At 49.1% G+C, this 16,508-nt stretch overlaps 1 protein-coding gene across 1 annotated transcript; it reads right to left on the minus strand.

The window, feature by feature from the left end:
• Positions 1-724: 724 nt before the first annotated feature.
• Positions 725-13,830, minus strand: LOC119114516 (longitudinals lacking protein, isoforms A/B/D/L-like). Its single transcript, XM_037238623.1, has 5 exons — positions 13,764-13,830; positions 13,322-13,341; positions 12,859-13,006; positions 12,355-12,408; positions 725-1,114 (listed from the first exon to the last, which is right to left on the minus strand). Exons 1-5 carry the CDS (start codon positions 13,828-13,830, stop codon positions 897-899), a joined length of 507 nt encoding a protein of 168 aa, XP_037094518.1. The 3' UTR covers positions 725-896.
• Positions 13,831-16,508: the final 2,678 nt, after the last annotated feature.

Below are 16,508 nucleotides of genomic sequence, written 5' to 3' on the forward strand. Positions count from 1 at the left end.
ACAATAAGCGGGACAAGCACATGCCAGGGAATACCATTCCCTGTCTCCGAAAGCGTAGATTCTGGCATGATGCCATATACTTCAGTCGTATAGAAGAAGCCAACTGTCTTGTCGGAATTTATTTTAAAAGTCTATATGCCACAGTCGTCGAAGACACAGCCGCAACTAGTCGCAGCTTAATACTTAAGTTGTTTGGGACGCGGCGCCACATCAGGAAGTCATGATGAGCACAATAACTCAGACTACATATACTCAGCTAACAGGCGAGTGGGACTGGTTTCGTCTCCTTGCAGACATGCGATAACGCCTTTTGTGATAATCAAACATGCTTGGCGATGATTCTCAGTCAGACTGTGTTCACGTGTACACGGGCTCGATGGTCGACATCACATCCCCTTTATGAGTTCGTACGTTGAAAATGACCAACCTGCAATGCACCAGATAACCGGCACTGGCATACCTGCATTGGCATACCTGCATTGAGTTAACTGAACTGATCTTAACTATCATCAAAACACATTGCCAGTGAACCTTTGCCACATACCGCCATTTTAAAATCTCTACAGTATCAGTACGTCCCGGCACACTATACGCCGGCTATTTCCAATATAAAAACGTGTAATGACGAAACGCCTGTGGTTAGATGCCTTGCTCATATGAAAATACATTTCGATATTTAAAGCAATGCGTCGTAAATGAGATAAAATGAACACGAACACGATCCGTGGCAAACCGCGGCCAACAGCCGAGCCCGACATCCTCCCTTCCAAGCTAGGCTCACAAATCGGGCTTGCACGTGGCTCTAGCCTCGTTGGCACCTGTCGTGCATCTTCAGGTCACAACTGGTGGTCGCCTGTCGCCGCCGCGGTCCTGCAGCACCCGTCCGAGCAGCAGCTTCAGACGGCGGCACCGCTGCGCCTGCTCGGCACCAGGCTCCAGATGTGCTCGGCCGACAGGTGGTGCACCTTCTCCATGTGGCGGCGCAGGTGGGCCACGCGGCTGGCCACTACGCCACACACGGGACACGTGGTCAGGCCCTCGTGCACCTTCTTGTGGTGTTCCAGCGAGAGGGCGCGCGAGTACAGCCGGCCACAGATCTCACAGGCCACACCGCCTGGCGAGACAGAGCACGCTCTTAGACATGGGCGGCGGCAGCACCGGAGCCACGGTACATGGGGCGGCGCTGGGCGGGACCTCTGAACCGATACTTGGATTTTGTCACCCTTCTTGACCCACCAAGAGCATGCAACGGCGAATCAAGCTGCCAGGGGCCATACCAGTGTGCGTTCTTGCAGCATGAGCACCAGAGGTGTCGTTTCCTGTTCAACCCCCCCCCTCCACACTTGAGCTACAGCCCCCCCCCCCAACATTGAGAAGAAAGTGGGCCAAATTTGGAGAGAAACCCGTCTGTTGACGTGTTTCGGGGTATACTGCATATTTGTTTTCACTACAACGCCCCGCCCCCCCTACATTCATTTCGCGAAACTATGCCCCTGATGACCATCTATTGTCTTGCACCCATAAATCAACATACCGAGTACAAACTATGCGCATAGGGGGTGCGAAGCGAGGTCCCCGCAGCCGGTTACATCACTTAGTTCGCGACACTTAGGAAAACGCAGAACGCAATGAGCATCACGACTTGCCAATAAACGCTCTAAGGAGCGATGTCACACTGCAGTGGGTGAGACCTCGTTTACTTCGCAATACACGTGATCATTGATCCACAGCCCCAGGTCCTCCACGATCAATCCACAGCACATAGCGAGCCTTCCTGAGGAGACCTCTAGGCCCGTCACGTCTATTGTTACCTTACATGTACGTTCACTCGAGCATCCTCAGTTAATAGCCTGCATGAAAGCTTGCTCCTCAGGAACATGGCACGTGTTTCAGTGTCGTGTGATCCACACACAAGGCAAGGAGCTGGTGCTCAGACCAGAGCGAAGCCGCTTCGCAGCCAGAGCACGAGCCCGTGCTCGGACCAGAGCGGAGCCGCTTCGCAGCCAGAGCACGAGCCCGTGCTCGGACCAGAGCGGAGCCACTTCGCAGCCGGAGCAGGAGCCCGTGCTCGGACAAGAGCGAAGCCGCTTCGCAGCCAGAGCCTTTCCGGCGCATAGTCAAAGATGCCCGACATCACTTACCAAACCTCTCGGGTACAATGTGCAATGGCCAACAAAGCTCAGCGGTTGTAGCCCTCAGGCCAATTGCCATTGTCAACTTCAAACGTTGGCTGCGTCTAGACTTATCACGGATTCACAGTTCCTCAGCGCCAAAATATTTCAGAGAAAAGGAAAAAGCAGTAACAGACAGCTTATTTTCGACAGCTTTCGTAAAAACTGCCAAAAAAGTTTAAGTCCCTTTAACTTATAAGGCTCATTCCATTCAACAGCAGGCCGACCAAACTCTTCCTCATCATCCGAATTAAGTCTACGAGGTTCTTACAGCGAATGCATTAGAAGCTCAAACGGAAACTGAAAATATCAAAAAACATACATAGTCACATGCATATGCTAGAAATGTACACAATTTCTGACCCCCATTTATGTTACAATTGCCTTCGAAGAGAGTGTGAATTCGGAACCGACAAAAATTAACGTAATGATGCGTGCATTTTTACCTCAAGATATCATGCCATAAATGTTTATCAATAGCCTAAATAAGCCACCTCGAACAACCAGCCACAATACTGAAACAAACAGGTCCCATCAACATGTCCAACAAACGCACGATATATCCTGCAAATTTTGCAATCGTGCAGCATACCATCCCGCTAAAGGCGACGAACTGGCCTATTGAGTCTGACGCCGTGACGAATGGCAGACCAAAAGAGCAGACACCACGCAAGCAAAGTATGACTTCCGTCGCCACGCAATCCCCTCGCCTCTTGCCAGATCACACACGCACGCAACGAGGCCTGCTCGTGAGGCACGCTCCTTCACTCTCGGTACACCTCAGGGGGACACTGAGACGGCAGGGCGAGAGGCAGTCCCAGCCGCTCCTTCGGCTTGGTGGGGACAATCCTCCGGACCTCTTCCTGAGTCAGGACCATGCACCAGCTCGAGGTGCCGCCGCAGTTCCGCCACGATACAGCACACTTTGCCGCACATGTAGCACGTCGTCAGTCCCTCGTGTTTCTTCTTGTGGTGGTTCAGCGATTCGCGGTGTTTGTAGATCTTCCCGCAAACGTTGCACATGTGTTTCGACTGGTCTGAAACAAGACAGACGTTCCATCAGAGAGAGAGCAGAATGTACATTATTCCGCAACAGCATCTCTTCATTTGGCTCCGTAGACAACGCGCATCCCCGTAACGGCTTCGTGGTATTCCGCACTATTATGCGTGTTGAAGAGAGCTTCCGTTAACGAGTAAGTAACCGTCAATTATTCAAATAACACGCCTTATGCCTGACAACTATGTATTTAGCCTGCACATACAAGAAAACCACTGCACACTTGTGCCAATCAGCGCACATTCTTATTGAGGGCAGAACAATGCGACCTTTTACGCGTGAGCCTTTGCCACAGATGGGTCGTCAACTTATATGTAGTAAGTACACTACACCAAGATAGGGTCACAGTTCAGATGTAATTAGTTAAGTGTCACATAGAAAACAAAAACGGATGTTCACATAGACAGAGGTACCCAGGTCGTCTTGATCGCGATGTCTCCGTCGCATCGGTCTACTACCTTGTTAAAAGCAATGTTCCACATCTGAAGATATTGAAGCATGCCATATATGTAACGTAATGAGCTCACTTACAGCTATTGGCGTGTATATATGTATATATATATATATATATATATATATATATATATCCTGTCGTGACGAACATTAAAAGGGAATGCTCCACATCTGTGTAGGACTTTGAACTCAGATGAACAATTTTGAAGATCGTTCGGTGCATTTCACAGCCCTACCCTTCCTAAGACTTTAAACCATCAGGTTTCTGAGCTACACGCTCCGAAGACGTGCAGGCTTTTCCGTGGTCATTCAGGCATGCTTGCCGCCATAATACCGTCAGTTCGCCACCCATTGGCCAAGCAGCATCGCTAGGCTAAGAATATAAACGCAGAGCCGTTCTATCTGGCGCTCTTAAGCACAATTTCGTTACATAATGCACGCCAATTGGCCCTCAGTGGATGTTGATCAGGTTGTGCATTTCGCTCACGAATCACGTTTTGTGCTACATAATACAGGAAGTTGGACATGGTTATCAGTTATCGCCGAAATAACACTAGTAAGTCGAATTATGTAAAAACAGCACCATAACCGAGTGTGTGAATAAAAATAAGCAGGCTAAGCCCACGGATAAATATGCAAAAACACCACGAGAAAGGACCGAAACCCAAACACATCACGATATTTGATTCAGCAACAAACACTTGTAGCACCGCCGAGGCCACCTCCCGGGAGATTCAAGTGCTACAAATGAGTGCTTGGATATCAATTTCGCGCGGCTAGTTTGGCAGCACCTCAACGTTACACAAACGCCCGCGACGCAATCAAACCATGAAGCATTGAGAAGCATATTTACTAAATGAAAAATTGTGGTGCAAAACAGCCTTACGCGATTAAAGTACGCCAATGGAGAAAAGTAAGCTTATTTCATCACGTCTAATGCTTGCTTCAATATCTTCAAAAGTGGAACATTCCCTTTAATTCTGACGGTGCAGTTCTTATGCCAGGTAGCGTGACCACCAAAAAGACGCAGGGGTGACAAGATAACTCCACACAATAGTGAGCCGACACCATGGCCCACTGGACCACTTATTCCCCCGCCTGCATTGGCTGACTGACCAAATGTACAATCACTTCAAGCGTACTGCGTACAGACGAAGCTTTAACTCACACAGGCGAAGCCACTGCCCCGTCCATTTGCCAAGCGACTTCTCAGAACTCTGCAACCAATGGCTGGATGAAGTCGTCGGTGTTTCTTCGTTTGTGACTGAAATGAAAACTGAGTGTTTATGGTGGTGTACGGTATGATACCTCATGTAACAACGAAAACTAATCCCAGTTGTCTGGAAAACTGCAGAATGTCTGTATTCAAGATGCGCACACAAGCCGACCAAAAAAGGTAGTGCGTTATAAAAAAGCACATACGGCGTCGACATGCAGCATTCTGCTAGGTAGACGTGTTACGCATAGCTCTTACCCAACCCCATCGACATGTTAACCATTTCAGAACAACATGCTAAAAGCACTGAGATAGGAGATCTCCTACAGCACATCGATGCGTTTCGGAGTGATGCATCATTTCTGTGCATGCACTTTTTGCGGTTTTTTGAACAATGTCGGTAGCCACGTGGTTCAAAGGCGTTAATGACAGGAAGCTTCAACACTGACGAAGAAATAACTTACGGACCTTTGAGGGGTAACCCACTCAATGTGACCCGACGGATACGCAAGATTTCCATACCGGCAGTTCGGGGTGTCACAAACTACGGGCTTATGGTCCATAACTGAAAACGGATACAGCCGTTGTCGGCTTTCATCCCGGACCTTGAGGCTCATATGGTTGGCAGCAAGCGGCTGAAAGTTTCTGCCATCCGGCCTCCATCAGCTAGAGCCGTTGGCAGAAACCACGGGCAGCAAAATTGCAAGAGCTCAAACGCGGGAAAATACGCGCGTAAACGGAGTCACCTGTAACAGCAGCAGCATGATCGCAAGCAAACTGCACCTTGAGCAACGTTTGTGATGCTTCCGTGATGTCTATCTTGAGAATACCGTGACCAGAATGAGGAGCGCTTGAGAAAAACCGCACGCCGTTAAATGTTGATGAAAAGTTGCGCTGAATAACTTGCTGCTTACATCAATGAAGTTTGAAAACACTACACATCCCTCGAAAGGATGCCAGTTAATGTAACGTCTGAACTGAAGTCCTTTGACAGACAAAATCTTCTAAACCGACTTTCGAAAGTCTGCGCATTCTACGCCAGTAGCACCTTGTATCCCTTGGGGATGTTATAAAGCAATGTGATGTTCCACATCCTGGTGAAAGGCAATTCACTATGCCCTCATAGTGAACTGCCCTTGATACATAGTTCTCGAGTTCTAATTCATGTACCAGTTATAACAAATAAGGCATGTATTCTAATAATACCATTGATGGTTTCAAACCAGCCCACGTCGCAACTCATAACACGACTAGAAGCGTCGCTGATTGATATCAGTATTTTACTTTCGGTAGAAGTATCAATAATATAGAGATATTCGAAGTACGAGTTCACGTGCGCGAGAGAAGACAGGGAGCTTGTGGTACATGGTATCACCGGTTATCCATGGCGTTTCGCAAATTGATACAAAACATTTCAAAGATTACTCATTTTCTTTTAATACATATCTTAAATCAACTATATTCTGGCGCCGGAAAGTGTTCGCCAACAGCTAACTTTTTCATGTCAACAGTACAAATTCAGGGCCATTATTTTCTGGAGCACAGGCAAACATTTTCAACGCTAGCAAGTAAAACATGAACTGAACAGGTGCAAGAAACCGTATCATCCAGCGCAGCATAACCGTACGAAAAATGTTACAGCAAAGCGCCCAATTCCAATGGTGAGAGGCTGGAATACCAAGGCAGTCCGGCACGTCGCCACCATCAGTCAATGACGTCCTGCAAAGCAAACTGACCAACTGACATCACATGTGGGGTACATGAAACGCTAGGGTGAACCGTTACGAACCATGACCACTCTCTTCCATGCCCTTCAAATCTTCCCACGGGGAGTTTCCTTTCAGTTGGGAAGGGAAGAGCCCTCCCCTAACAATTTTAGCTCCAATCCCTCATTTTTGATCTATTTCGGATGTAGCTTTGCCATTTTCATTGCTGAGTCCCCCAACCTCTTTTACGAAACAACACCTCAATCTCTCGCTAAAAACTGCACCTGACTTCACATGCAAGCACCAAAGACAGTGATTGAGCGAAAGCATTTGACAGACCATAGAACGGAGGTAGTTAGGGAGGAACAGCTTCGGCTAAAGGGACGCCCCTGAAAATTGCTAATGAATGGGGAATGTTTTTTAGGCCATGCGGAGGCTGGACAATAAACCTTTACATCGGCTTAATAACGCTCGGGGTGAGCCCCGAACAACTAACTAAGGGCAAAATAACTAAAGGCAAACCAAACCATCTCGTTCTGCCTTCTTCCGACGCGAGCGGAAATTCTGATAAAAAATAACTGTTTATCAAGAAACTCCAAACAACGGACATACTGCAATTTTTGCGCTTAATTTTCCGCCGCCACACTATGACCAAAATCACTAGTATCGTTGCTAGTACCGATATCGTGTGCGTCTCTCCACTAACAACCATTTCAAAGCCGACCTTGACACAGATACTAGTGTACGGAGAAATGGTTGGACGGAAAGATACCAAAATGAGTCCATTTTTTGCTTCCAAACTCAAGGCTTATTTGATGGCGGGTAAAATGCCCAAAACTTGACACATCCTCGTGCACACAATTCAGTGATACGTAGGTGCAATGGAAACGACTTCCAGGGGAACATCATTCTACACCACAATAAAAAGCTTGAACAATGAGATCTCCAGAATTATCACCTCTATCAACCCGCAACATTATGAGGAAGGTCCAGCCAGCGAAAATAAGGCTTATGCACGTGGTATCTATCTCTATGACTCATGCCTGACATCTAGCATGCAAAATCTACCTTAAACGGGGCAAACGTGAACTTAATGTAATAGCATTTCCTGCCAAATCATCTTCGAATATTCATTCCAGACATACATGATGAGTCACATCCGCAGTAACGCGACTGAAAAAGGCGAAGATCTTACCTAATGTGAGGTTTCCTTGGCTGTCTTCTGGTCGCCTGTCAACGTACTGCATAGCAACCACCACGCGACCGAAAAACAATGATGCTACCTTGCGCTCGCGAAGATTGCAATGCGCTACGCTTTAAGCAACGCTAACAAAAAACCTTCGCACCTAACGTTGATGCTTTAGCCGAAGTATGTCAAGCTATACTACAAGACGCCAAAAATATGATTTCTTTGCGGTTCTCAGACAGAATTTCCTTGCAGGTAGCATAGTGTTCCCGATTGATCGAAATCAACACAGAATTTCCGAGTGAGCATAGGCCAGGCAACATAAGTGTCCGATTGACCGGAAGCCAGGCACTCGCAGGGCCAACTAAGCCGAATTCACCATCTGATATACGTAAAACATCAGTGAAGAGCTGCTTGAAAACAACGCAACTTCACTGAAGTGACTGTCACGTCACAAAGCTACCCCGAAGTGGCTGAGCCAAGCAAAATAAGCAGCCTCCCGTGAAGGAACCAAGGAATCAAAATGTGTTTGTGACATGAAACGGACTAAACATAATTCATCACGAAACTCTCAAATACCGCGAGAACCTGATGTTAGGAAATATTCATTTTCCTTCCTAAAACTCGCAGATTCATAAGGACAAAGCAATAGCGGTCAATTGCGACTAATACACAAGGCCATTTCGTGACAGGGCCACATGTAGAACCGTTACGTGGAGCAAAACTTACGCAGAGAAAACGCAAGTTCATCCATCGCAGCAGCCTTCGAGTGTACATGCCGCGGCAAAAGACAGGTAGCATAACGAATAAATGTAATTCGCTACCCATTCATTACCTTATGAAAATTAATTTATCTGTTTAATACCTTTTGTCTATAACCTACCTATCCGTTATCTTTGGACAATGCACCACCAAACTATCATGCATGGATGATGACAATGGATGAGAAGAGAAAAGTCCCTGTCGGGTTAAATTTGGGATAAATTTGTTGGAATAAAATTATATCGAAATAAACCTTACATAACCGGCGCAAACTTGAACTACGCTTACGGTTTCATTTGGGTGAAACACTTGTATTCTCCGTAATACATCTCTACTACTCACGCCCAAATTTTGTGCGACAGGATGAAAATGACTTCTTAAGTACACACCCGTCAAGCTCTCCAGCCGGGAAAGTCGGCTTAGACAACGAATGATTTTGAGCAGTGCCATTGCTTTTCGGCTTAGTGGGTTTACATTTGCTGACCGCAAGAAGACATTTGGGCGTAGGCTTTCAGGTTTGAGTGATAATTTGTTTACTAAAGATGCTTTGCGTTTCAGCTTCTGCCATCATCGTTTTGGGGAAAACACTACGCAGCGCAGCGCAGTAACCAATTCAAAATACTCAAAAAAATACTTTCTGCAATGTAGCTCTTGAAATCTATCATGTACGTTGATTTCTTGTTTGTTAAAGATTCGCAAAGCAAGTGGCAGCGTCACCTCAGGCTGTCTTTTCGGCAGTTCTATTACAGAATATGCCATGAGCGCGTAATGTTTCTCCCCGCGCCCGTGCGTCTCGCATGTCAGTCTTGTGTGCAATCACCACACAATTTGGGCTGGGTTCAGACCCGATGAAAGCGCATCATGTAACTATATGTTGCTCCTAAAAGATATTCACAATGACTATGATTGGGACTTTCCGTGTTACCAACCGCCAGGGCCACTTCGAGACTGCATACCTTTATCAGGTACCACAAGGGGTGTGGTGGTATCAAATTAAGTATCATGAGGGGTGTGGTGGTATCATATTAGGTACCATGAGGGGTGCGGTGGTATCATGTTAGGTATCATGAGGGGTGCGGTGGTACCATATCAGGTACCATGAGGGGTGCGGTGGTATCATATTAGGTATCATGAGGGGTGCGGTGGTACCATATCAGGTACCATGAGGGGTGCGGCGGGATCATATTAGGTACCATGATGGGTGCGGTGGTATCACTGTTAGGTATCAAGAGGGGTGCGGTGGTGGCACGGCAAGAGCTTGAACCTAAGACCGCCGGTCCAGAGCCGAGCACCATACCACCACGCCACCGCCCCTCTTTGAGAGGTTACAAGCACTCAATTGGTCCTCGAAATGGGGTGTCCCGTCTTGCTTGAGCCCTAAATAGGTCAATGCACCATCGGGAACAAGGAAGTCGGTCATGTGTCGACTTCTGTGTGTCCGCGAGGGCTGTCGCGAGTCCGAGTTGCACAATGGTGCCAGGTGTCAGGGCAGCGCGGAGAGGCTCCCAACCCTTCATAAACCAGCGTTCACTCGCTTCGATAATCAGGTGCGCACGTCCAGCCAGGACGCGTCTTCGGAGGGCTCATGGCGTCGAAACTGCCATCACTCATGAAAGACAGCTTGATTGAAAGGCAATCTTTGCGTAATATTCCGTACGATGCCACTGCTACCCGATCTTCAAACAAATTCTTTGCACAACAAAGATCTTTCGACATACCACATGGTGATTATGCTACGTTACGATGGCAACCGTTCACTTTTGAGAAGGAAAATACCCTTGAGAAAACGCGTTTTCGTAAAGGACCTTATTTACCGTGCCTTGAATTTTGACGAGTGCTTTGGGTGACAACCTGATCGCCTCAGGCGGGACAGCGCATATGGTTGCCAGCCTCGGGCAACTTCACTTGCAAAATGATTTGCCTTAAGGATTGAAGGGACTGAGCGTTCAAAAGACTCGCTGGGAATATAATACCCTACCCAAAAAACGCTAACCATCATTATTTATATCGCGACGAGAAAAGTTTGATTTCAAGCGGCAGCTTCCCTCTCCCACGAGTGCGCACTGGAAATGCTGCGTATATCGCACCTGTCGCTGCGGCCCAGAGCGCCGTCAATACGGCGCATGCACGGCACTGATACCAAGCTTACACAATGGTCATGTGAAAGCCAAACCTTTGAGGGAATACTGCAGCGTACCCTGCCCGCACGAAAAAGCACACACGAATCGAAAGATACCACAATATTACACGGCGTAACGGATGTTTGGGAAGGCCCAACCCAATTAGAGGCCATTTCACTGCAAGAAACATTTCATTTCAAATATCAAGGGGGATCGGAAATAATCAGAGGCAGAAATCATAATAAAAAGATATTGTACGAACCATGGTGCAAAGCACACGTTTATAACCGACACTAGCTAGTGCGACGCGAGCCAGATTTCGAGAGCGCTAGCAGAAGAGTGCTAGCTGGTCGAAAATGTGCCCAGGAGATCGTGGCGGACCCGAACTTTACTCGTATGATGACCTCGCTTCCTCAAAAAGTTACATGCCACGCCAGAAGCAGCAGGGAGGTGGCTTGTGTCATATACAGAGTCGCGAGCACACAAACACAGGTGCCGTCCATCCTTCCCCGCACACTGGACACAAAATAACCATTCTCCGACTAACGTTTGAGCAGCACATACGAAAGCCGCCCACGGCACCAGACTTCGTATAGCTGCCGGCGTCAAAATGGCCGCGGCACTCAACATGGCGGCGCGGCAGTTCGGCCGCCTGAAGACGCTGCCCCTCCAGCACGCTGGCACAGCCTCCCAGGGGGCCGCCGCCGTCCAAAGGCACGTGGCCACGCGCTCAGGCCACCGCAGGCGCCAGACAGGTCATTCTCAACCCACCAATGCGGTGCTTAAGACGCGCATATTCCGGAATCACACGCTTAGTTTGTGCCAAAAGGAATAGTTACAAGGTTAAATATCTTGCTGGACTCCAAGACCTGGCGGGCATCGATCGAAGATGCCGCCAGAGGAATGGACCTGTAGCACTGTGCCTTTGGTCGACGGAGAGCGAACGCAGTGTTCATTACAACGTCAACGGCACGGCGACGTGCCGCGGCGTGGCATACCGGCATGCAGCGACATGGACATGCCGACGAGCCGTGCCGTGGCATGCCGACGTGCCGTGCCGTGGCGTGCCGACGTGCCGTGCCGTGGCATGCCGACGTGCCGTGACCTTGCATGCCGACGTTGCCGTCACGTGGCATGCCGTGCATGTGTACTATACGTGACGTGAAATTTTACGCGATTGTGAATGGCATTGTGCCGTGTGCGCGTTGCAGGTGTTTCGCCAAGGCGTCCATTAATGTGCTTGACTTTAAACTTACTTTGGGTTTTGAAAGGGACGTTTCGGCTTAATGTTCATATCGTTTGACCAAGGTGGATATATATATATAATATATATATATATATATATATATATATATTATATATATATAATCACATCCCGAAAGCTACCCTTACATGACAATCTGCTTGAAATATAACCTGATTCCGCTTTGGACACTATACGTTGCACCGTCTAGGACCAGCCTGTTTTCGCGCCCAGTTACCTCCAGGTGCATAACCCGCCTGTGAACAAGCCACTGTTACTTCCTTTCATCCGGATAATGCCGCCCTCGCACCCGAAGCCCCGTTACCCTACGCAGAATTCCTTTGATGGGTGGCGGGCTCCGCCGTTTGCCGTGCGGCGGGAGTGTGTGCCAGCGTGCTGGGACGGGTGGGCGGGCCCACAGCGCGGCGGACGGCACCTACCTGGCGGTCCGGTGTCATCCAGAGGTCGCTGCGACGGTCCCGGCTGCCCGCCCGCTGTGAACAGGTCAGCCCGGCGTCACACCGGCCGGCGCCGGACGGCACGCAAGCTCGGCGATGGCTCGCGGAGCTCCTGATTCCATTCAGAAGCGCGGCTTGACATCGCGGGCACACGCGCAAGCTGACATTGCTCACATTGTAGATGCTGAAGATCTAGTGCGCCGAGCCTGCTCCGCAGTGGACACGTCGGGAAGCCGGCTGGGGCAGGCTCTACTTCGTCCCTCCCCTCCCCTTCTCCCGACCGCAAGACGTGGGTGCCTCTTGCGGCGCGTCACGATAATGTGCCGCGCCGTTTGGTGCTGGTATCCTCCACGTGACTGGATCAAGCACGTATGCCATTCGTTGCCAAGATGCGAGGTCAATGTCTGCGGCTTTAAGCCACGTTACGGTAAGCACGCATGCTGTTTTTGATTATCTGTTCCTCTGTTACAACTGTTCACCACTCACCCGCTGCCGCCGTGGCGCCGCCGGCCACCAAAGCGCTGACGGAGAGGTCCGGCTCGCCGTAGCTGCCCTCGTATTCGGCCACATAGCCGAGCGTGGCGTCCAGGCTGACGTCACCGTCATCATCCTCCGTCAGGTCCACCTTCTCCACCTTGACGCCGTCCGGCGGGGGCGGCGAGGCGGCAGCCGACGGCGCCAGCCGTGGAGGCGGTGGCGGCGGCAGGGAGGACGGCGGCGGCTGCGGGGGGCGCGGCCGCCGGCGCCGGCGTGGAGGCAGGCCGCCGGCGAGGGCGGACGCGGCGCCGGCGAGTGGGCGGTGGGCGAGGCGGGCCGCGGCGCTGGCGAGCCGGTCCGCTCCTCCGGCGACGCGCGCCGACGCTTAGCCGGCGGCGTCACAGGCCGCGGCGCCGGCGGCGGCCGTGGCTCCGGCGTGCGCGCGGGCGGCGCGCCCAGCCTCTGGGCCGACACGGGAGACGGCGGCGGCGGCTGCCGACACCGCACAGGGGCCGGTGAGAGAGATGAGATCAGGGGCGGAGCGCGAGGGTCGAGGGCGAAGGGCGAGGGCCGAGGACGAGGGCGAGGACGAGGGCGAGGGCGAGGGCGAGGGGCGAGGGCGAGGGCGAGGACGAGGGCGAGGCGAGGGGCGAGGGCGAGGGCGAGGGGCGAGGGCGAGGGCGAGGGACGAGGTCGAGGGCGATCGTTTTCAAGCATCACGGCCAACGTTCTAGATCAAGCATAGTCCAAGAGAAATGTGTGACGGCCAAACAATGTTAGTCCATGCGTTATTTTTTCGTCATATGTGAAATTTCCCCCACCTGTCGTCATCGCCGCTGAGACCGCGAATCTGCAGCATCTCCGCCGTCTTGATGAAGCTGGCCAGCTGGCTCTGGGCCACGTTCACCACTGGCCCTTGTACATAAACTCGATGATGGCACGTATGGTCGCGGCCGACGTGTCCTTCAGGAAGAACCACATCTGCTGACACGGGTTGTTCTGCAACACAATGGTACTGGGATATCACATACCACACACAACGGCGATCTTCCAAGTCACGCTACGTATTTTCGCCCCAAGTATGAAAGTAACGGGGGTTACACGAGCACGCGTATACGCGACAACAGTGTAGGTTACGAAAATGGTAATTGCCTTCCGAGCATTGCCAGGGTTTCAATACGCATGCATGTGGCATGACACTGTGCTGCACATGGCTCATAGCATTATCACCACTATGTACACATGTATCAATGCATGCAAGGAGCACAGAAAACACTGCTTAAAGAACCATGGCCTTTAACTGATGCCCCCAATTTCATATCAGTGAGAGCATCTTGCATGAAAGGAGTAAGATGTGAGAAACACAATTTTAGTTCCCATGACCAACATCATTAATGACTGGATCCTTAATACATCATTGTACACAGTACTACATATGGGGATAATGTTAAGAGCAATGCCTAGCAAACTGCCCAATTTCATAATGCCCTTGGGATGCTGCCTTCTGAGGACCTGACTTAAGATGTTTTTTATGACTTTTGGGTCCCATACCCAGCTTGTGTTCTTATAGATGCTTCATCTGAGCCTGTGACAAAGGCAATGGCCCTAGCTTTTCTGCTTCTTATCTCACAATTTTTAGCACAGTTGCATGTTACAATATTGTAAGACAAGTGGGCCTGAACCCAGGATGTGGGCAGCATAGTGGTAAGAGTGCATATTGGGGAAACTGGAGTTAAGGCATTTACCTCCTGACAGTGCCAGCCATTTCTGCTGGAATGAGAGGCAAGCAGAAACATATAGCCTCAGCAGCTGAATGTGTAGTAAGTAAATCACCAACTGACGTGACCCTGATAAACTAATATTTAGACGTCATCAACCATCATGATTAAGTCCATCTTCTTCAGCTGTATTGCTCTGCACAATCAGCAAGTTGTGAGACTCTTTTTGTGACCTGGGAAAAAAGCTATAGCCACACATTATATAACTGTTGACAGCTCTTGCCTGCAGTCAGATTCTATGACCTCACAGTCATACCACCATCACTTACTTTTAGGAGATCCCTGAAGTATGGACTGCATGCAGACAGCATCATTCTGTGTGCCCTGACTTTCTGGCCTTCACAGCACAGAGTGATGTCCACCAGCTCCTCATCTTGTCGGAGGTGGTCAAAACAGAGAGGTGACACTGCTCTGGAAACCCATCCCACTTGAGGCAGAACTTCTGACCATCCATTATCTGTGGAAAATGAGTTTGATCATGTAGTGGTTGTCATGATGCATCTAGACTGGGTTTAACTACGCATAAAAGACAGCATGAAGGCCTATGGTGACAATGTCACTGGTGGTATGTCACATGCCCCAAGGTCAGAGGCTGATAGCCAGGAACTGGGACAGAATGCATGGGTGATGGCTATCATTCCACAGCATATGCCACTGACCAGATTCACACCTTAATTTATTGCAGCCATGTTCTCATCACTGTTTTTTCATACTATGGCTAGCAATGCAGTTCATTTGGGACAGCACAATAGAAGGGCTAACATTTGCAATGATGGCAAATAGGCATATGGACAAAGACAGCTTAGGGTTATGTTTAGCTTTACCAAACAGCAGTTTTTCTCTTAAGACTGTGGGTTTGGCCTGCTTCAACTTGTATCCATTTTGCCACAGCTGGCCTCTGCTCCAGCTTTGGGCCATTTCAAACATTAGACTTTGCTTCAGGTTTGTCATTTTTAATAACTGGCCTAGACTCCTGCTTACAAGAACTTTTGAATTATAACTATGGCTTTGGTTCCCAGTGAGGTTTACCTGCTTGGGCTGGACACCAGGGTTTTGCCCTGGTGTCTCTTTGTTGTGGATTCACTCCACTTACAGTGTTGTTAACAAATATTACATACAGCACTTGCAGACATGGCAAATAAGTGTGCTAGGGCCCAAAGCCAGTGAGTCATTCTTGAGACTGACATGTGCATTACATGACCACTGGACAATGATCAGAACACTGTGCAAACATTATCACATAAGATAGAAGATAGCCCAAAAAACCCTTTCATGATATGACTAAATTTTATCTCAACCACCTGCACACCCCTGCTTGTACTATCTGATCCCACATAATTTTAGAATAAAATACTTGGTTTGAAAGAAAAATGCTGTGAAAGAAAAACCATATAAGCCATTGTTTTCAATTTCAGCTTCATTTGTAGAGTTTGCTACCACTAGCCTCAGATTCGGCTTCATGTAAAAAATAGCTCCATTGGTTACATCTGTCAGTTCCAAATTATGAAGCCACTAGTGCACGCTTTGACTTCAGCCTCTCATCACCATCTCACCTCATATTTGCCTTTTGTCAGAAGCCTAGCTTTTTCCCCATGTTTGCTGTTACATTGCAAAAGCTAGCTAATGTTGGTTCATATATCATACTGCACTACTCATAAAACCAATAAACTTATCCATTTGTTATGAATTTCTCTGGGTTCACTTGGGTTATCACACTAACAGGACTATAAACACAAAGTGGACAAAACACTTGATTGCATTGTGAAAGGCCGACATCATTGTTAAATCAGCACCACGTCTTGGCCTCCTATGTTATGAACGAGGAGATAACATGTCTATGATAGGCATATGATGGTGTCAGTAGCAGTGCAGTGAGGTGAT

Source organism: Pollicipes pollicipes, unplaced genomic scaffold, assembly GCF_011947565.3.
Source record: "Pollicipes pollicipes isolate AB1234 unplaced genomic scaffold, Ppol_2.1 Scaffold_921;HRSCAF=1067_pilon_pilon_pilon, whole genome shotgun sequence".
NCBI classification, from domain to species: domain Eukaryota; kingdom Metazoa; phylum Arthropoda; class Thecostraca; order Pollicipedomorpha; family Pollicipedidae; genus Pollicipes; species Pollicipes pollicipes.

Bases quoted from the DNA above. Each gene is read 5' to 3' on its own strand.
- LOC119114516 (XM_037238623.1), bottom strand. From the start codon at position 13,830: ATGTGGTTCTTCCTGAAGGACACGTCGGCCGCGACCATACGTGCCATC. The intron at 12,409-12,858 runs GTGAGTGGTGAA...ACCTGTTCACAG, and splicing joins CGGCGCCACGGCGGCAGCGG to CGGGCGGGCAGCCGGGACCG. The intron at 1,115-12,354 runs GTAGGTGCCGTC...CTGTCTCGCCAG, and splicing joins GGATGACACCGGACCGCCAG to GCGGTGTGGCCTGTGAGATC.